At 40.3% G+C, this 22,197-nt stretch overlaps 1 protein-coding gene across 1 annotated transcript; it reads left to right on the top strand.

Annotated features, from left to right (window-relative positions):
* Window positions 1-16,889: 16,889 nt before the first annotated feature.
* On the top strand, window positions 16,890-22,185 carry epdl2 (ependymin-like 2). Its single transcript, XM_051676910.1, has 6 exons — window positions 16,890-16,992; window positions 18,463-18,497; window positions 18,627-18,761; window positions 18,906-19,092; window positions 20,534-20,624; window positions 22,053-22,185. Exons 1-6 carry the CDS (start codon window positions 16,917-16,919, stop codon window positions 22,174-22,176), a joined length of 648 nt encoding a protein of 215 aa, XP_051532870.1. The 5' UTR covers window positions 16,890-16,916; the 3' UTR covers window positions 22,177-22,185.
* Window positions 22,186-22,197: the final 12 nt, after the last annotated feature.

The raw sequence follows: 22,197 nt of genomic DNA, 5'->3' as shown, positions 1-22,197 counted from the left end.
TCTAACTGCAACACAGAACAGCTGTTAGTAAAATTGCCCACAGGTGTAACTCCTTACCACTCTCATCTCCTGGTCTCACTCTCTATTCGGCTCGACCACGCCCCCATCTCCACATACCCCCGTCTCCCGACTCAGGCCGGGGAGCCATCCAGCCTGCCCGTTACTCCCCCCGTTTCGAGAGAGGAAGTCTGTGACAGCCATCTGCACCCCTGTCTGCGGACCACCTCGAACTTAAATGGCTGAAGAGCCAGATACCAACGGATGATCCATGTGTTGGTATCCTTCATGCGAAGGAGCCACTGGAGCAGGGTGTGGTCTGAACAGAGGGAGAAAGCCCGCCCCAGGAGGTAATACCGAAGGGTGAGGACTGCCCACTTGATGGCCAGACATTCCTTCTCAATGGTGCTGTACTTCAACTCTCTTTCCAAGATTTTCTGGCTGATGTACAGCACCGAATGCTCCTCCCCCTTGACCGCCTGGGACAACACGGCTCCCAACCCCCTGTTAGAAGTGTCGGCTAGAGTGTAGAAGTGGTCCAACACAAAGTGCAGCTTTCACTTGAGTAAAATCCTGCTGACACGGCTCCGTCCACTGGACCGGATCTTGTGCCCCCTTTCAGTCAGATCAGTCAGTGGGCTGGTGATGGTCGAATAGTTAGGCACAAACCTACGATAATAGCCAGCCAGCCCCAGGAACTGTCTCACCTCCTTTTGAGGCTTAGGTCTCGGGCAGGCTGCAATCGCTGCGGTCTTATCAATTTGGGGCCACACCTGCCCATGACCGCAGTGGAAGCCCAGATACTGTATTTCCACCTGCCCAATTGCGCACTTCTTTGGGTTTGCCATGAGTCCCGCCCATCTCAACAACCTCAGGACAGCCCTCAGATGCCGCAGGTGCCGCTGCTAATCATTACTGAAAATAATGATGTCATCTAGGTAGGTAGCGGCTTAAGCATAGTGAGGTCTGAGGATTCTGACCATGAGCCACTGAAACGTAGCTGGGGCCCCGAACAAACCGAACGAAAGCATCACAAATTGGTGCAATCCGAACAGTGTGGAAAACGCAGTTTTTTCACAGGTCATGGGAGTTAAGGGGGTCTGCCAGTATCCCTTTGTCAAATCCAGTGTCGAATAAAAGCAAGACGATCGAGCAGTTCATGAATCCGAGGCATCGGGTACGCATCAAATTTAGACACCGCATTGACTTTTCTATAATCCACATACAACCAGACCGAGACATCGCTCTTAGGAACCAGAACCACCGGTTTCTTCTATTACCCCCATATCTAGTATGGTCTTTAATTCTTCCCGTACCACTTCTTTTTTGTGCTTGAGTAATCGGTAGGGATGACTGCATACCACCACCCCAGGTGTCATTTTGATATGGTGCTCTATGAGATTTGTTTGACTGGGGAGAGGTGAGAACACATCGGAGAACTCTCCTTGCAACCTGGCAACCACTGTTACTTGGAATGGTGAGAGGTGGTCTCCACAAGTGACCGGGGTGACTTGATCGGTGGCTTTTAAGTTCACCTCCGGCCTGAGCTCCTCCCTCTCCAGAACCACCGTCGCCAAAGTCACGGGAAACACCTCTCTCCATGCTTTTAGGAGGTTAAGGTGGTGAATCCGATGTGCTCCGCCTCTATCCATTCAACTCACCATGTGACCTCAAAGGGCCCTTGCCACGTGGTGAATAATTTAGAGCTTGTTGTGGGGAGCAATACAAGGACTTTATCTCCAGGTATAAATTCCCGTAGTCGAGTGCCCCTATTAAACAGTCGGCTTTGGCATTCTTTTTTTTGTAATTAACATTTTGTATTACATCATACAATAACAATGAACTGCAATATATATATATATATATATATATATATATATATATATACAGTGGTGTGAAAAAGTGCTTGCCCCCTTCCTGATTTCTTATTTTTTTGCATGTGTGTCACACTTAAATGTTTCAGATCATCAAACAAGTTTAAATATTAGTCAAAGATAACACAAGTAAACACAAAATGCAGTTTTTAAATGAAGGTTGTTATTATTAAGGGAAAACAAAATCCAAACCTACATGGACCTGTGTGAAAAAGTGATTGCCCCCTAAACCTAATAACTGGTTGGGCCATCCTTAGCAGCAACAACTGCAATCAAGCGTTTGCGATAACTTGAAATTGAGTCTTTTACAGCGCTGTGGAGGAATTTTGGCCCACTCATCTTTGCAGAATTGTTGTAATTCAGCCACATTGGAGGGTTTTCGAGCATGAACTGCCTTTTTAAGGTCATGCCACAGCATCTCAATAGGATTCAGGTCAGGACTTTGACTAGGCCACTCCAAAGTCTTCATTTTGTTTTTCTTCAGCCATTCAGAGGTGGACTTGCTGGTGTGTTTTGGATCATTGTCCTGCTGCAGAACCCAAGTTCGCTTCAGCTTGAGGTCACGAACAGATGGCCGGACATTCTCCTTCAGGATTTTTTTGGTAGACAGCTGAATTCATGGTTCCATTTATCACAGCAAGTCTTCCAGGTCCTGAAGCAGCAAAACAGCCCCAGACCATCACACTACCACCACCATATTTTACTGTTGGTATGATGTTCTTTTTCTGAAATGCGGTGTTACTTTTACGCCAGATGTAATGGGACACACAGCTTCCAAAAAGTTCAACTTTTGTCTCGTCAGTCCACAGAGTATTTTCCCAAAAGTCTTGGGGATCATCAAGATGTTTTCTGGCAAAAATGAGACAAGCCTTAATGTTCTTTTTGCTCAGCAGTGGTTTTCGTCTTGGAACTCTTCCATGCAGGCCATTTTTGACCAGTCTCTTTCTTATGGTGGAGTCATGAACACTGACCTTAACTGAGGCAAGTGAGGCCTGCAGTTCTTTGGATGTTGTTGTGGGGTCTTTTGTGACCTCTTGGATGAGTTGTCGCTGCACTCTTGGGGTAACTTTGGTCAGCCGGCCACTCCTGGGAAGGTTCACCACTGTTCCGTGTTTTCGCCATTTGTGGATAATGGCTCTCACTGTGGTTCTCTGGAGTCCCAAAGCTTTAGAAATGGCTTTATAACCTTTTCCAGACTGATAGATCTCAATTACTTTCTTTCTCATTTGTTCCTGAATTTCTTTGGATCTCGGCATGATGTCTAGCTTTTGAAGATCTTTTGGTCTACTTCACTTTGTCAGGCAGGTCCTATTTAAGTGATTTCTTGATTGAGAACAGGTGTGGCAGTAATCAGGCCTGGGTGTGGCTAGAGAAATTGAACTCAGGTGTGATAAACCACAGTTAAGTTATGTTTTAACAGGTGGGGCAAACACTTTTTCACACAGGGCCATGTAGGTTTGGATTTTATTTTCCCTTAATAATAACAACCTTCATTTAAAAACTGCATTTTGTGTTTACTTGTGTTATCTTTGACTAATATTTAAACTTGTTTGATGATCTGAAACATTTAAGTGTGACAAACATGCAAAAAAATAAGAAATCAGGAAGGGGGCAAACACTTTTTCACACCACTGAATATATATATATATATATATATATATATATATATATATATATATATATATATATATATATAAATCAACATTTAAACCCCACAACCCCAAAATTTTGAATTGTAATAGATGCACCCTTGCATCTCTAGATGCAGACTTAACATTTTTAAGAATCTCAGCCCACACCCCTTCCTCCAATACCAAGTTGAAATCTTTCTCACATACTCTCTTGAGAGAAGTTAAGGCTCCATCCCCCAGACTCTGAATTAACAGGGAGTAGTACACTGATGCCTCATGACCTTTTCCAAAAGCCGCAATCACCTCTCCCAAAGCATCTGCCTCCTTAGGGGGGTGTGTGCTACTCCCAAAAATAGTACAAAGCAGGTGGTGCAGTTGTAAATACCTATAAAACTGAGGTCTGGGGATCCCAAAATGTTGGACCAAGTTTTCACTCCACTCTCATATAGGTCACCGAGCGTAGCAACCCCCCTCACAATCCATTCCAGCCAGCAGAAAGGGGACTTGCCAATACACAATCTTGGGTTCTGCCATATGCTCGAGGCAACATTTAAATAAGTGTCCGATTTAAACGATCTGGACACTTTAGTCCATACCGAGTGTAAATGCGAAATAACGGGGTGTAACTTAACTTTTCCGATTAGTTTGATAGAGAGGCTTTGTAATGGTGAAATAGGGGCAAGAACTGCCTCTTCAATAACAAACCAGGGAGGGGCTCTCTCAGGTGGAAGTGACCAATGAGCCAAATGTCTGAGACTGAATGCATAGTAATAAAACAAAATCTTGGGTAGGCCTAGCCCACCTTTGTCAATCGGCCTATGTAACTTATTAAAATGCAATCTGGGACGTTTACCATTCCAAATAAAGGACTTTGCTATGCTATCAAATTGCTTGAAATAAGAGAGGGGGACATCTACAGGGAGAGACTGTAGCAGGTAGTTGAATTTTGGAATACAATTCATTTTAATAACATTAACCTTCCCAATCATCGATAAATGTAATGAAGCCCACCTGCCCACATCACTCAAAAACCTTTTTATTAAATGGTCAAAATTAACACTAACTAAATCAGACAAAGTTGCTGGGAATAAAATCCGCAAATACTTAATGCCCTGTTTGGGCCACTGGAAGGTGCCCGGCTGGAAAGCCGTTATTGGACAGTATGCTGTCAGAGCCAAAGCTTCGGATTTAGACCAATTGACTTTGTATCCTGAGAACTTGGAAAAGGAATTAATAATTCTGTGGAGGCAAGGCATAGATCTAGTAGGTTCAGAGACAAATAATAAAATATCATCTGCGTAAAGCAGAAGCTTATGCGCCACACCTCCCGCAACCACCCCTGGAAAATTATCCTCCTTTCTTATCGTGGCTGCTAATGGTTCCAGGGCAAGACAGAACAATAATGGGGAAAGAGGGCAACCCTGCCGAGTGCCCCTATTCAGAGTAAAATAATCTGAAATTAATCCATTTGTTTGTACCGCTGCAACAGGGTGTCTATAAAGTAACTTAATCCAACCAATAAATGTACTCCCGAACCCATACATTTCCAAAATCTTAAAAAGATAATCCCATTCTACCATATCAAACGCCTTTTCGGCGTCAAGTGAGATGGCAGCGACCGGAGACTGATCATTCTCTACTGACCATGATATTGATGAGATGCCTAATGTTATCAGAAGAGCTGCGGCCCCGAATAAACCCCACCTGATCTATATGTATAAGAGATGTCATAACCTTACTTAATCGGTTAGCCATCTGGCTGGATCAGGGAGATTGGACGGTAACTTTTACACTCGCTTGGATCTTTGTCCTTTTTAAGAATCAAACTGATCCGGGCTTGTGTCATGGTTGGAGGAAGCTTTCCATTCTTTAATGATTCAGTATAAACTTCTAACAAAAGTGGAGCCAGTTCTGTAGCATAGGATCTAAAAAATTCTGCGGCAAAACCATCTGGCCCCAGAGCCTTGCCTGTAGGTAGGGACTTAATTACCTCATCAAACTCCTCCAAGGTTATCTCAGAGTCAAGAGTGTTTTTTTGCTCAGTCGTCAGTTTAGGAAGATCTAATGGTTCCACAAAGTTTCTAATATCTTCATCAATAGACGTAGACATGAAACTATAAAGATCAAGATAGAACTCTTTAAAGGCATTATTAATATCAATGGCCGAGGTAAAAATTTCACCACCAGCAAATTTCACCGAGGGAATTGTAGAAAGAGACTCTCTCTGCTTTATCTGTCTAGCCAAAAGCTTCCCTGCTTTGTCCCCTGACTCAAAGTATGACTGTCTTGCCCTGAATAACCAAAACTCCACTTTCCGCAACAAAATAGTATTATATCTAAATTTAAATTGGGTCAATTCTCTGGGGCCATCAGATGACATACAGTGCTTCAACTCTGCCTCTGCACTTTTAATATTTCCTTCCAACTCCACGAGTTCTCGTGCTTTGGATTTTTTGGTGAATGAGGCATACTGTATGATCCGGCCCCTAATAACTGCCTCCCAAGTCACGCCCACAGAGGATACTGAGGACCAGTTGGTCTCCATATAAACACTGATTTCAGTCTTCAACATTTGTTGGAAATCAGGATTTTGCAAAAGGGATACATTAAGGTGCCAACTATATGATTTCTTTTTCTCTATATGTGGCAACACATCTAAACTCACCAGGGCGTGATCCGAGACTAAAATGTTTCCAATTGAGCAATCAACAACAGATGAAATGAGGGATTTGGATATAAAAAAAAAATCTATTCTAGAATAAATCTTATGGACTGATGAAAAAAAATTTATAGTCCCTACCAGATGGGTTCAAAAGTCTCCAAATATCTGTAAGACCAAGATCTTTACACATCCTGTGAAGCATCAATGTTGCTCTAGGGGGCTTACACACTTTTGCTTCACTATGATCAAGGACTGAGTCCATCAAAAGATTAAAGTCTCCTCCCAATATTATATCATGAGGGGTGCCAGCGGTTTGCAACATCCCGTCAAGATCTATAAAAAAGCCCTGATCATCAGCATTAGGTGCATAAATATTAGCCAAAATCAGACTTTGCCCCTGAATTTCTGCTAAAACAATAATGACTCTCCCTAATTTATCTTTAATCTGTTTGAGACATTTTAATTGTAAATGTTTATTTACCAATATAATGACTCCCTTGCTCTTACTTGAGCCCGCACTAAAGAAAACATGTCCACCCCATATCTTCCCAAATTTTTCAGCTTCCTGTGGGGAAAGATGGGTTTCTTGAAGAAACACTATATCATATTTCTTATGTTTAAGAAAAGAAATAACCTTCCTTCTTTTTATGGGGTGCCCCAACCCATTCACATTCCATGTGGAGAGAGATATTACACTCATATTAACATTTGGCATTTTGATATAATAGAAAAAATAAATTGTTTGCCAAAAACAAAATTATGGAGACCACATTTCAACATTAATGCAACAATAAAATGCAACAATTTTCACACAAAAATGAAAAACGTGCGCATTAGCCCCACGCACGAAAGTGCCAACCAGCGTCAATCCCTCTAAACTCAAAGAGTCCATGTACGCCTATGAGAGCCCCTGCGACAACTTTGCCATCGGATTGCTCAATTTTGCCTCACAAATTTGTAAGGCAAAATTACATCAAATATTTTGTAAAACAAACCCCAGCCAATAGGCAGAATAAACACAGAGAACATGTAGACTCATTCACAGAACTGTCTCGAAGGTGTGTGCCTTCACAAAACAAATTCCAGCCAATATAAAGCCGTTCAGTTTCCTCGGTCAGACAAACAAATCTTCAGTGAGCCAGCTGATGAGTGCAGCAGATAACATAATCATTCCAAGTAGCGTTATTTAACAAAACAAACTCCAACCACTAGGCGGAACCAGCACAAAAGGAAAGAGACACGCATCCCGGTTCCTCGGATGGTCAAGAGTCAATTAACTCGGAGGCCGCATAAAAGTATATCCCATGACTTACACAGTCCGTCAACTTTATAAAAGACATCCTTTGTGTGGGCATGTAGATATTTTGCTGACATCTGTAGTGTTTATTCTCAATCTGGCCGGGAACTTCATTGTAAAAGTGATCTTCCGTCAATGCAAAAGTTTTTTTAAGGAAAAGTGTTAATCCACAAAACAAAACAAACTCCAGCCGCTTGGCGGAGCCAACGCAAAAAGAAACAAAAATGGCACCCAGCTTCCTCCGAAAGCCAGAGTATGTACAATGAGTCAATCCACTCATAAGAGAAACACCCAATGGTTACTCACCCATTGTTTCTATAAAAGACATTGCCTGATTGGGACATGTAAATACTTTGCAGCCGTCCTTGGTGTTTATTCTCAGTTTGGCAGGGAACATCAGAGCAAAAGTTATCTTCCGCTGATGTAAGAGTTTCTTGCATTCCTTGAACCGATCGCGTTTCACTCTTGTCGAGTTCGCAAAGTCCGGAAACAAGAAAATATTGTGATTCTTCCAAGAAAGCTTTCCTTTGCTCCTCGCCTGGTGCAACACGAGATCTTTATCGGATGATCTAAAAAATCATGCCAGAATCGATCGGGGCCTTTCTCCCTCAGCAGATCTGTGAGCCGGGACTCTGTGAGCTCGCTCGACCTCCAGTTTATGGCCTGTTATGTCGAGCAGACTCCGGAAAAGCTCGTCTAGGAGTTCCACCATATCTCTGCCCTCCTCATGCTCAGGAATTCCCACAATTCGAACGTTATTCCTACGGCTTCTATTCTCAAAATCTTCAAGCTTTTCAAGAACACGTTCCAAATCAACTTTGGTCGCGGGCAGATTAGTGGCTAATTCCCTCTCTGATGACTCCAAATAATCAATTCATCTCTCAACATCACTCTTGTGACTAACTCAGAGATTTTTTTTCCATCGCCATAATCGATCAACGTATTACAGAGAGATCCTCCAAGTCCGCAAGTACCTTCGTCAACATCACCGACATGTTGGACAGTTGATGCTGGATTTCTTCTCCCGCCGTGCCATCCAAATTGAGTCCCCGGTCCACAGGTCTGTCTGGGCTTTCATCTTGAACCCGTAAGTGTCTTTTAATGTCTCCAGAGCCTGATGATTTTGACTTCTTTGCCATGTTTACCTCAAACAGCAAATGTGTAACTGGGTGTATAGAATTTCACCAGATTATATCATGAAAATAATTTTAAAAATTAGCAAAGTGCGCAGAGCTGTCTCTCACACATCTGCCTTTCGCATGGCGTCACGTCCATCAACCGACTTTTATATTCCTGTGCTAATTTTCCCAATGTGTGGAGTTTTACTCAGGTCAAGAACATATTGAATTTAGTTTGTGCTGTTTGAAGGTCCCTCCTCCCAATTTTCCCATAGGAAGTCGAGCAAGCCGCGTGGTCGATGCCCATATAATAATTCAAATAGGAAGAACCCCGTGCAGGCTTGCTGGACCTCTCACACTGCAAATAATAGGTGCTCGAGCCACTTGTCCCAGTTCCAAGCGTCATCGTGCACGAACTTACGAATCATATTCTTTAGGGTCTGATTAAATCGTTTGACCAAGTCGTCCATTTTGGGGTGGTAAATGCTGGTCCAAATTGATTTAATGCCCAATAATTCATATAGTCCACGTAGTATGTGTGACATGAACGTAGTGTCCGGATCAGTGACGATTTCTTTCGGAATCCCCACTCGGGAGATAATTCTGAAGAGTGCCTCCGCAACACTTCACGCTGAAATGTTACAGTGGCACTGCTTCCGGATATCGTGTTGCATAGTCCACCAGAACCAACACAAAGCGATGCCCGTGTGCCGTCCACTCTAATGGCCCAACGAGGTCCATAACAATTCTTTCGAAGGGGACCTCGATCAACGGAAGGGGACACAATGGCGCTCTTGGGGTGGCCGGTGGATTCATCAGCTGACATTCACGGCATACCGCATACCAACTGCGAACATCCCCACGAATGCCCAGCCAATAGAAACAGGCCCTTAGATGGTTCAGTGTTTTTCCTGCCCTAAGTGACCCGCCATTGGATTATAATGAGCCATCTGGAATAACATTTCCAGACAGCTCTGCGGTATTAACAATTGGGTTGTATCCTCCTTTGTCTGAGTGTCCTGCATCACTCGATACAGCCAATCCTTGATAATCGAAAAATATGGGTATGAGAGTGCAATGTCTGGCTGGGGGCGCTGACCATCAATCACTTTCACTTGGTCGAAGGCATGCCTAAGGGTCTCATCTCGTGTCTGCTCCAGAGGGAAATCCCCTGCAGGGAATCCTCCCTTGCATCCTCCTGACGTGGAGCTGAGGTAGACTGCCCTGGCACCGCCTCCCCAGCCAGTGAATCGCACACCACACACCGATACACTAGGTTGCAGGACCCATCCACACATATTCTCCTCAATAAAGTTATAAATGCCAGCCAATTCATACCCAAGATTAGTGGATTGTAGAGGCAGGGACTAACCGCAGCCTCGACACTATGCTTTTGTCCCCAAAATTGAGTGATGACCGTCACCAAAGGGTAATTTTGAATATACCCATGCACACACCTTACCTTCACCCGCTGGCTTGTATCCAAAGCCTCAGATTGAACCAAGCTTTGGTGAATGGAGGTTTGGTTACAACCTGAATCCACCAATGCTTGGTATGTACCCCCCTTAATACTCACAGGTACCCTGCATCTGGGATCCGGACCACTGTCTCCACCTCTATCGCGAGGCATCAGTCCTGGAAGTGACCAGGTTCCCCACAGTGCCAACAGACTGGCCCAGGCTTTCCCCCCACACCCCTGGCAGTGGAGTCACCAAACTGTGGGGAAGGCGAGAGAGAGGAAGCCATTTTTAGGGAAACCCCGAGAATGGGGCGCCGGTTTTGGCGGAATGCCGCCCCATTTCCGGGGTACAGGTATAGGAAAAGGGGAAGAGGAGGGGGAAGGGGAAGGGCGTGAGAAGTGAGGAGAGAAATTGAGAGCACGGGGCTCACCGGCCCCCAAATACACTGCCAAATGGTCCTCAGCCAGCTGGACTGCCTCCGTCAGCGATGCCGGGCGGTGGCACTGAACCCACTCAGTACTGCTCCAGTACCATGAGGTCGAAGACAGCTTCGGCGTCGCAATCCTCTGCCAGCAGCCACCTCCGACAGGCATCACAGAGCTGTTGGTCGAAGGCAAATGGGCGGAAGCGCTGCCAGTGTTGCTCAGGGTTACGGCCGACTTGCTGCAGGATCGCCCGCTTTAGGTCCACGTACTCCATAACATTAGGGACTGGAAGTTGTTGGGCCATGAGCTGGGCTTCCCTGGACAGCAAGGGCAGCAATCGGACTGGCCACTGTGTGTTAGGCCAGCCCCATGCTTCAGCTGCCTGCTCGAAGTGCTCGATGAAGGCCTCTGTGTCATCTTGCGGCCCCATCTTTGCAAGCATGATGTGGGGCTGGGCTATAGCTGCGGCCGGGGTCATGGCTGGAGTACTCCCCTGGGCCATCAAGCTCTGCAATACCTGTAGGTCTTTCACCTGGGCTTGGAGCAGGACCTGGAACCGCTGCTCCTGCTCCACACGTAAGTCCAGGAGGGATTGGTGTTGTGTCTGGTGAATGCCGGCAAGAGTCTTGATGACTTCGGCCAATGGCGAGGACTCCATGACACTGCATCTTCCTCAACTGTTCCTGGGTTTCGGTATCACTGTAACAGTTTCCAAGTTTATCCCTTAATGAGGAAGCAGCGAGCCAGATGAAGTTTGCGTATACAGGTGATTTATTCAATATTTTTTCTACACTTTCAGTGCTCACAAAACACACACACTCACACAGAACAGCATGTATCACTTTCTCCTCTGAGGCTTTCAGCTCCCTTTTATCTCTCTGTCGTGTCTTACTACAACACAGAACAGCTGTTAGTAAAATTGCCCACAGGTGTAACTCCTTACCACTCACATCTCCCGGTCTCGCTCTACATTCACAAATCAGTACTCGACCATGCCCCCGCCCCCACAAATATGTATTATGAAAAGCACTATAGACCTACAAATTAATTTCTTTAATACGGAACAAAGTCTTTCTAGCAAGTCCACTGGTGGCCATCTTTGGAACGGTCTCGGGAAGCTATTTCCAGTCATGACAGTGCAGCTCCTATCTACTTGAATGGGGGAACACCAAAATCTCAAAAATGGTTGGTCAAGATTACAATCAAAGAACATATTCCAAATCACCAATAAAATCTGTCAACACTGGAATCAAAAAATTTTTAAATCCCAGCTTGTATAGCTAATGCGCCTACGCATTCTCGAGTTGATTGACAGGCGATGTCTGTATCTAAAAGGTGATAGGCTCTGGGACTTACTTTCAACATCCGTTAACCACTGGGCATTCCAATTTCTCCCATTCATTTTAATAGAAGTGCCCCATCTCTGCTAAATTGTCTCTGTAAAGAATTAATGTCCACACCATTTCCCAAATCACTTTTTTCCCATTAAGAGAAGACATGGACATCCTGCAAAGACAATCAAAAGAAAGTGGATTTCAGGCAGGGGAAATGCAGGGCAGAAGAAAATCAAATTACAATTAATTTCAAATGCCATAAAACATCTCACTACTGTACATGTCTCATCTCATAATTATGGTCTCCAGTGTAGAATCCATCCATTGAGCATCACAGCAAGAAGCAGTTGAAAACACAATCACTACTCAGTTCAGGAATAACACCATTCATTTTTATACTTTTTATACATGCACTTCAAAACATGTGAAGCATTCACAAAGGTTGAAGCTGTATAGAAATGAACATACTATATATGTTTCTAATGAACTTTCAGCACATATACACACACTTGTTTGCACAATGATGCTGTGTTTCTTTTAAATTCATGGGGCTCTGTTTCTGGACGTCTATTGTAGCCAAGACATAATGGAGGATAAGATAAGTATACTCCGCTGTTGACTTCTTGTCAATAAAGTCAAAAGAACACAAAAAAAAAATTTCCGAGGCTTTTTTCAAACAGATATCCCGAAGCCATTCCTTCTGTAGGCAGACGATGAAGTTAGAAGCATCATGTACAGAAGCACTGTGCTTTTGCAAGTGGTTTATGACATTGCGGTTTTAGCTAAAACTGTAGTTTTGCTTAAATATTAGGACAGCCATTAACTGCACACATTGTTCATGAAAATTTCAAAGACATCTAACAACATTTAAAAAGCAAGAATCTAACTGCATGACACCGGTTACACACAAAACACCAACTAACCGCACTTTCGCTAGCCAACCAGAAATTCTGCCAGCCTAACGAAATAAATTAGACTTAAAATATTGTGGATATGATTGGCTGGCTGAATGCAACTTCTACATGGAAAATCCAATTGGAAAAATTAAGTTGTGTTACATGGTACCAGACTAATCACACTGTGAATTTGCCAACAAGAGGCCGAAAGTTATGCTGCTAAAATTGGTCTGTACTTACCGAAATTAAAACCACTGCCCCCAGTGGCCAAACCTGGAAGCGCTGTTGAACATATGGGCACATGTGAGCTCCAGTTTCCAGGTGAAATATCCACAGAGTGGCACCAAAAGCTGTAACTCTACCCACTAACCAAAATCTAACCATCAGTGGAGTAGTAATGTCATTTTAAGGCAAAAATAAAACATCTGAATTGCATTAATCACTTTTTATGTGAACGCGATTACTTCCTGGTTTCCATGGAACCCGAACCCATGTCTTGGAGGTCACTCACACAATGCGCTATCAGTCGCGCCAAAGGGAGAGATGATCATGTTTGAATTGATGCACAAATGTCTTATGGGGGATGCCGCTTGTCAGTAATTTCCACACCATTATTTGAATAAACTTTTTCAACATTGGTTTATCATTGCGGTAAAATTTGTTTAAGATACCCCCATCCCTAACAACACATTATAATAAACTGCACTATGGTTGGTCACTTATCTGTTAGACTGTCTCTTGGTGGGCAGTCCTTGGCCAGAATTAGCTGCAATGAGGACCAGATCTTATGCCGTTTAGCCAAAGGTCTGGCTACACGAGGCTACTTTGATCTCTGCTCCCAATCCAATAGTTTTTCAGCCTCATGCAGCGCCACAGGATCTGCTAAAACATGTCAACATTTCTCCATTGTTTAACATTTATGATTCATGGCAGCCCATGATGAATGTTCTGCAATCTCTGATGGAGTGTAGCAGAGAGTGCATGTGAAAATGTAATGTGCAGCATCTGATGGTTTACATGTGTCTTAGTGATGAAGCAATGCACACATCAATCATTTAATACACAGGCCATTTCAACACTTATGCAAAAACCTGGCGGCCAAGCCATGTACAACACAACTGTCATCAGCCTCATCATACTGACTAAATATCACTGAAAGAAGCTCTGTTCCAGAACGTAGTAAGCTGCTTCACTGTTTGCTGCCTGTATAGGTAGCTGTATTCTAAAGCAGCACTTTAGCCATCATGGAACCTAATATTAATGAAACCCTTTGAAGTGACATAACTATCCATAAAGCACTGTTTACATGGTGCTGAAATCTGTAAATTCCAACCACAGAATGTATATCAGTATTGCACAACCAGATGTTTCTTCACCTAGAAAAATAGTCTCACCTCAAAATGATGATTTAGATAACATTATCTCATTTAAGTGTCATTCTTTTAATGAGGAATTGCTTTATTGAAGTGGTTTAAAAATATATGAGCTTCACATTCTTTTTTTTAAACCCTCTGTCTGTAAGTGTCCTCTAAGTCTAAGTGTAGGCCTACTATAACACATGTTCCGTTTGTTTTTTAAAAGCTGAGAGACGAGGCAAAATTATTTTATGTGGAAATCGACAGCATGTCACATATGATGTCCATAAACATTGTGTTGTTTCACACATTTCATAATGTGCTGTGTATGAAATCGAGCTTGCGTAACAAGAAGTGTTTGCGTTTATGTTCTTGCGTAAAATATGTTTCAGGTCTAAGATATAAATAACCCTAAATATTCCTTCAAGAATGTGTAGTGTTTTTCTATAACAAAGAATCAAATATTTAGTAGCTATTTCTGAAGAAGACGGTCTAACCATACAAGGAGAGAAAGGTCCAGATCTAATTGATGACTCACTAGTTGATGTTTGCTGTTTCAACTATTGATCTGCAAATGATCTCACTTGCTGAGCACACAATGTACACCAAGAGGTCAACAGCAGTGACTTCTAGAGTGCTTTGCCTTTTAATTGTAGATACAATATAATAAAACGGTAAAAAAGAATGTGGAATAAAATGAGTGGAATGTGAAATCAGTTTAAAGTTTCTTGCTTGAAAACACAGAATATAAAAATGAACAATGCTTTGACCTGCCAAGAATTCGGATCAACGATAATTACAGGTTATATCAACCGTCCTGTGTGATCATGTTGCAATAGTACACAAGCTCAAACTTCGATAATATGTGAAATTAGGCTAAATTTACTGTTTATTCTTAAACCCAATAACGAGTAACCTTCTGTGGCTTCAAGCATCAAAGAAACCATAAATAGGTCACATGAGCCACATGGATGGCTTGACAGGTGAGCTGTATGTGTTGTACTTTGACTGCAGTAAAGAAGTAATCAGAATGGTAATCCAAACCATATAAACCTATATGTGTGTGGCATGAGAACATGAGAACTCTCAAAATGAAACACTTAACCAATAAATGTTTCCTTTGATGTGCCCTCATGATAATAGTGCAGGTACTAAAATGTGTTGTACATGCTGAGGCTTGATTCGTTCCAACACCCTTTCTCTTCTCAGTACACTTCAGATGGACAGCAGTCAAAAAACTTGTTTACTTTGCTGATCATGAATGTGGAGGTGGCAGAGGAATTGTGCAGGCATGTGCACATGTTTAAGTTACATAAGGACATGAAATGGGTTGCTTTTTCTTTGTTTGTTTTTTATTTATTTTCACGGGGCATCACAAAACTTAATAAAATAATTCCACTGTGCCATAGCCACATGTTGATGTTAGGTTAAGATTACATTAAACCTATTTATTTGTTGGAGCATTTGAAGAAAGAAAGGTGTTATAAATTGCAAGCTGGCTGAAAACTAGGTTTTCGATCTGCTGTCAAAATAAATTCATGAGCTGTTAACATACTTGTCATTATAGACATGGATGACATTTTGGAAAGCTAATTAATCTTTATCACAGATGCAGACAGTGTGCTATGTTAAAGTGATAGTTCAACCAAAATGAAAACTCTGTCATTATTTATTCACCCGCAAGTCGTTCCTAACCGGTGAAGAAAAGAAAAACTAAGAAAGAAAGGGTTTGGAATGACATGAGGATGACTAACAATGACAGAATTTTAATTAATCCTTATCTTTAATGTTGTGTCACATACACTCACTGAGCACTTTATTGGGAATACTATGGTCCTAATAAAGTGCCCAAAGTGGTCTTCTGCTGTTGTAGCCCATCTGCCTCAAGGTTCGATGTGAGATCCTATTCTACTCACTACAATTGTACAGAGTGGTTATCTGAGTTACTATAGCCTTTCTGTCAGCTCTGCCTTCACTGCCACTCACTGGATGTTTTTTGTTTTTGGCACCATTCTGAGTAAACTCTAGAGACTGTTGTGCATGAAAATCCCAGGAGATCAGCAGTTACAGAAATACTCAAACCAGCACGTCTGGCACCAACAATCATGCCATGGTCGAAATCACTGAGATCACATTTTTTCATATCAACCATCAGAATTAACAACAGAACATTAACTGAAGCTCCTGACCCATATCTGCATGATTTTATGCATTGCACCTCTGCCACACGATTGGCTGATTAGATAATCGCATGAATATGTAGGTGTACAGGTGTTCCTAATAAAGTGCTCAGTGAGTGTAGATGACCAACAGTCATATCCAGCCAGTTTTTGCCAAGTAAAGCACAACTTTTACATTTTACTGTTGTGCATTTTAAGATCATGAAATAATCTTGTTTGTCTCTTCCTTAACAGCAAATTACTATATGACTGTCACCTGCTCTTGAACACTAACCTCTTCATTTTAAGAAAGAGGGCAAGTAAATGATTAAAACAAAAATGAGGTAGTAATGCTGAGATTTTATCATGTGACTAAAGAAATTTGCACTCAAGTCTGATTTTACATTGGTCAGCAATTATTCTACGGTATCTTCCACTGTCATAATTTTAAAAACATCTAATCATCATGCTAACTTCTCGTCCATTTGTCATGCACTGTTATTCCAGCCTACTTACTTTGAACACTTAGAGTACCTTTAATCCACTATATCACTGACACCCAAAATGTCCAGTGTGGGTAAGAAGGAAAATATGGAGGGATGATCCGAAGAAGACTATATAAGAGCATGCTATAGGCAGAACGCACTTGGAAATGCTGATGCCAGTTCTGTTGCTTTGGCTCCTGTTTGCCAGCACTCCACAGTAACTATGAAGATCCTGATTCTGATCCCAGTTTGCCTGAGCCTGATTCTCAGCAGCTATGCACAGAAGCCTCATCCCTGCAGTAAGACTTTTTGACCTAATGTCCTTTGACTGTAAATTATAGTGCTTATGAACAAATGGTAACTGTTAAATAGCTGATTAGTTCTACTTAACAGGGGTTGTGGAGTAAAAGATTAAATGTAACATCCCATTCAGAAAATAAATGTTTTAATTATATGATATATATGTTTTGATGTATTTTAACATCGAAAATGGGCAAAAATATATCAGAATATATGTTGGTAATTTACATTTATTTATCTATTTTAAAATATATTTTAGTTATTTTCCCAATTAATTTTCCATCATTTTTTTGTGTGTATATTTCAAAAATCAGTATGCATAAATATATTTAAAATAATAATAATAATAATTTCAGCAAGAATATAATTTTTCCCCACTGATTTCATAGGAAATTTTAACTACATTTACACATTACAGTTATTTATTTTGCATTTGGCAAATGCTAAAACAACTTACAGCGCATTCATGTTATTCATTGTATCACTACGTGTGTTCCCTGATAATTAAACCTTGGTGTTGCTAATTTTCATAACCCTAAAGTTTGTTATATGGGATACTAGAAGGTTACAGAAGACTTAGCTGGTCTTATATTAAAAAGTTAAGTTCACCCAAAATTCTCTTAGCTCACCCTCATGCCAGCTAAGATGTTTATGACTTTTTGTTCTTCTGCAGAACACTAAAGATTTTTAGAAGAATATCTCAGCTCTGTAGGTCCATACAATGAAAGTGAATGGTGATCAGGCCTTTGAAGCTCCAAAAAGCAGATAAAGTCAGTATGAACATAATCCATCAGACTCCAGTGGTTTAATCAATGTCTTCTGAAGCTATTCAGTCAGTTTTGGGTGAGAACAGACTAAAATATAACTTTTTTTTCACTGTACATCTTGACAGCAGTCTCTTTGGTTATCATAATTTCAAGATCATTTAGCACCATCTAGCCTCTGCGTATACATCAAGCACTAAGAAGTGTAATCAAGCTTGAAATCATGATCGTGCCTACGGACTGCAATTGCTAGATGTATGGTGAAAAAAAGAGTTATATTTTGGTCTGCTCTCACCCAAAACCGACTGAATTGCTTTAGAAGACATTGATTAAACCACTGGAGTCTGATGGATTATGTTCATGCAGACTTAATCTCTTTTTTGGAGCTTCAAAGGCCTGATCACCATTCACTTGCATTGTATGGGCCTAGCTGAGATATTCTTCTAAAATCTTTGTTTGTGTTCACCAGAAGAAAGTAATACACATCTGGGATGGCATGAGGGTGAGTAAATGATAAGAGAATTTAAATTTTGGGGTGAACTATCCCTTTAAGTATTGTAATTACATTTTTCTTAAAAAATATTTTTCAACATGCAATTAATTTTTCATTCGCACACAGATTTAATCATAAGATACTGTCCATACTGATTGTTTTAGATTTTTTGAGAAGTCTAAATTAAAATTTTTGCTTCACATGACTTACAGAGTCTCCACCATTGCTTGAGGGGAAATTGAATGTGGTAAGTGGGCTGACATGAAGAGAACATCCAAACCGAATTTCGATTTTCAGCTATACACTGTTAAGACACTGCAAATGCTGATTTTGAGATATTTTAATAGTGCTAATATCATCTTGCTCTCACACTCAGCTCTTCCCAGGGCAGAAGTTAAGTGTATATGAGAAATTCTACTATGATGCAATTGGACAGAATATTCGTGTTATAGCATCTGGGAAGGAGGGCAATGAGACCATCTTTGCAGACAATCTTCTATTATTTAGAGAGGTACGGTCCCAAAGGTTTTAAGATAATAGCAAAACAGAAATAAACAATGAAAACTACCATATTGTGAAATTCATCATTAAATTGTGCTGCTGAGTCTAACTTCCTGAACTGAGCTAATATCACTTTTTGCTATCCTCTCCACAGGGGATTGAATATGAGATCTACTACCACAACCGCACCTGTATTAAGAAGCCACTGAAGGTTCCTTTCATGCCTCTTGAGATTCCCCATGATGCCAAGTTCTTAAGACAGATGGTCTTGGGGAGCAGCTCTAGACCAGGAGAGGGACTGCTTGTCAATAACTGGGAAGGAACAGTACCTCAGTCAAAAGGTAAAGTGCACAATTATGCTGCTTTTGTTTGCTGATTCTTAATCAGGATTTTAGGATTCAGCACTGTCTATAACATGGGTGCATATTGTGTTTTACATGATATATATATTTTAACCTAAATTATATTAATTTGCTATCAATTCTCACATTGATTTTATAAATTCCTTTTTGTGATGTAATGTACATGTATGTATTTTTTACCTTTACAGCAATTATTAATCTGTAAAATCAATAAAGCTTCAAGTGGGGAAATTAAATTAAGTGAAATGAGGAGTTAAAACCCTCCACTGCATTGTAAGCAGATCATTGTATAGAAAATGTTCTTTGTATAGAAAATCTGATTTTCAAACCCTTCACAGTTTAACAAATGTGAGCAACTATAGCAAAAATTGAACGTTTGATATTAATAGTTTGATCTGATTACGATTAGTACCTAAATATTATTCATATCTGTTTTTGTGAATATGTTTCTATACATTTGTTTATATTTTGTCTTCCCTCCGTGCTATACAGAGCCAAACATTCAGTCTAGCAAAATATTTAAAGGAATAGTTCACCCAAAAATGAAAATTCTCTTATAATTTACTCACCCTCATGCCATCCCAGATGTGTATGACTTTCTTTCTTCTGCTGAACACAAACAAAGATTTTTATGAGAATATCTCTACTCTGTAGGTCCATACAATGCAAGTGAATGGTTGCCAGAAATGTAAAGCTCCAAAAATCACATAAAGGCAGCATTAAAGTAATCCATACAACTCCAGTGGTGAAATCCATGTCTTCAGAAGCGATATGATAGGTCTGGGTAAGAAAAAGCTCAATATTTAAGTCCTTTTTTACTATAAATTCTGCTCCCTGCCCAGTTGGTGGCGATATGCACAAAAAAATGTAATCGCCAAAAACAAAAGAAGAATGTGAAAGTAAAACAGGAGATTGATAGTAAAAAAGGACTTAAATATTGATCTGTTTTTCACCCACACCTGTCATATTGCTCTGAAGATATAGATTTTACAGGTGGAGTCTTATAGATTAATCTTATGCTGCCTTTACGTGCTTTTTGGAGTTTAAAGTTCTGGCCATTCATTCACTTGCATTGTATGGACCTACAGAGCTGAGATATTCTTCTAAAAATCTTTGTTAGTGTTCTGCTAAAGAAAGTAAGTCATACACATCTAGGATGGCATTAGGGTGAGTAAATGATGAGAGAATTTTCATATTTGGGTGAACTATTCCTTTAACTCCCAATTTAGAGTAACATTTTTAAAATATATATAAAAATCAATAAAATTAAAATAAATAAATAAATACATTTATTAAACAATTAATGACCATTACAACAATTATGCTGAGTAAATTGTGTGTTGGCTTGGGTGAACTAATATGAAAATTTTTCTGAAGTTCTCATTACTAGATGCTATTTGTTCTGTGCCTTGCTCCACAGAAAACTATTTCTTGACCTTCACTGAGTTTGGCTGCATGCCTCTCTACGTCGTCTATTACACAGATAAAATGGACTTAAACATCATGGCAAGGTTAGTGTAAAAGGTTACGGGCCTTTCCCCTCACAGAGACCATAACCACATCCAACTCTGTTTTCCATTAAAACCCAAGACACATGGATAATAATTTTGTAATCAAGTCTGTAATCTTGTCCTTTACCTAACCACATGTGTAGTATGCTGATGAAGAACAACAGGATATTATGCAACAGTTTGCGTCCTAACCAATTACACGTGTTTACAGTGCCTTTCCTCTTCCTCAAATCAGAGCCGTCTTATGGAAGAATTACACGCACATAAATAAAACGACATGTGTGCCTTATGAATGCCATTAAACACTATTTCTCAATCCTGTTTTCAACAAACACCTACTATTCTTCAATTTAACAGCTGAAACAGCTGATTCTGTTAATATTAAGAAAACAAGCCCTAACCACATACCTACACTTTTCCAAACCCTTAAAATCAGAGGGCATTGATAGGTTGATAAGAATATTGTTCCAGGATCAACATAGCATTTTGATTCAAAAACATGTCCTATTTGTGTATATTTAATCCATTTCTAAATAAAGCAATTAATAATTTCTGCATTATACGCTTGGCTAGAGGGAAATGCCCTCCTTAAAATGAGAGTACTAAGATAAGCGTTTGAGAGAACCCACTTCAGTTACAAATACATAACTACCATATTATTTTATGCTTCAGTTTAAATTTTGCACAACTAATGCATTTTCTTAGTAATCACGTTAGCCAAAAAAAAAAAAGGCTGATTCTGTTAATAATGACAATGATTACTTTTTTTATTTATTGCAAACTGTATAATATGTCGTATTTTTATTTTATTTTTTTTCAGTCTTTTTTATTTCCAATTTGTTTCCAGTAAGACCATTTTTTTTTCTCCCCCTGCAATGTGTGGTTACTATTGTAATGCCTCAATTTTCCCCAGGGATCAATAAAATACTATGACTACAGTAATATAGCTATACCTTATATAAAATGCAGAGACCATCATGTAGAACACTATGTAGGGCACTATGTTACTTTATTTTTATGCACAAAAAGTAGTGTAGCACATTACATTTTAAATTCTTGTAATCAGATTACAGTTACTGACTTTCAATGAAAGTAATTACTTTTAAGTACATTACTTGGGTTTCAAACATATATTAAAAAAAATGTGTAATGCAACTAAAATGTGAATTCAAATGTTCATATGTATGTCGGTTTGCGTTTCTGTGACAGCTGAAGTGTGTGCAACAATGAGCAAGGAGAATATAGACATTATTTTGAATTTGAGCGGATAAAATAATTTTGTGAAAGTAACTTAATTAGTAATGTGATTACTTTTTCAATGAAGTAATCTGATTATAATTTTAGAGTAGTTAGTAATTTGTTGTGGATAAATTATTTTAGTAATTTACCAACACTGATTATATGTTAACCCATTTTCTCTCTCCTCAGTTATTATGACCTAGTGCTTGGAATAGAAGACCCGGAGGTCTTCATCCCTCCCTCTTTCTGTGATTCAGTGGAACTTGAGACCAAAGATGGTGCTGTGGCAAACTTCTTCACTGCTCTTCTATGAAAGCACCTGTGTGTGTGTGTG

This window comes from Myxocyprinus asiaticus, chromosome 38 (genome assembly GCF_019703515.2).
Source record: "Myxocyprinus asiaticus isolate MX2 ecotype Aquarium Trade chromosome 38, UBuf_Myxa_2, whole genome shotgun sequence".
NCBI classification, from domain to species: domain Eukaryota; kingdom Metazoa; phylum Chordata; class Actinopteri; order Cypriniformes; family Catostomidae; genus Myxocyprinus; species Myxocyprinus asiaticus.
The sequence above is the reverse complement of the archived record's forward strand: the minus strand, read 5'-3'. Positions and strand labels throughout refer to the sequence as shown.

What these genes read in the sequence shown, in the direction of transcription:
- epdl2 (XM_051676910.1), top strand. Translation starts at nt 16,917, where the DNA reads ATGAAGATCCTGATTCTGATCCCAGTTTGCCTGAGCCTGATTCTCAGC. An exon ending in TTGAGGGGAAATTGAATGTG is followed by an intron (nt 18,498 to 18,626) that starts GTAAGTGGGCTG and finishes TCTCACACTCAG; the next exon opens with CTCTTCCCAGGGCAGAAGTT. An exon ending in AACAGTACCTCAGTCAAAAG is followed by an intron (nt 19,093 to 20,533) that starts GTAAAGTGCACA and finishes CTTGCTCCACAG; the next exon opens with AAAACTATTTCTTGACCTTC.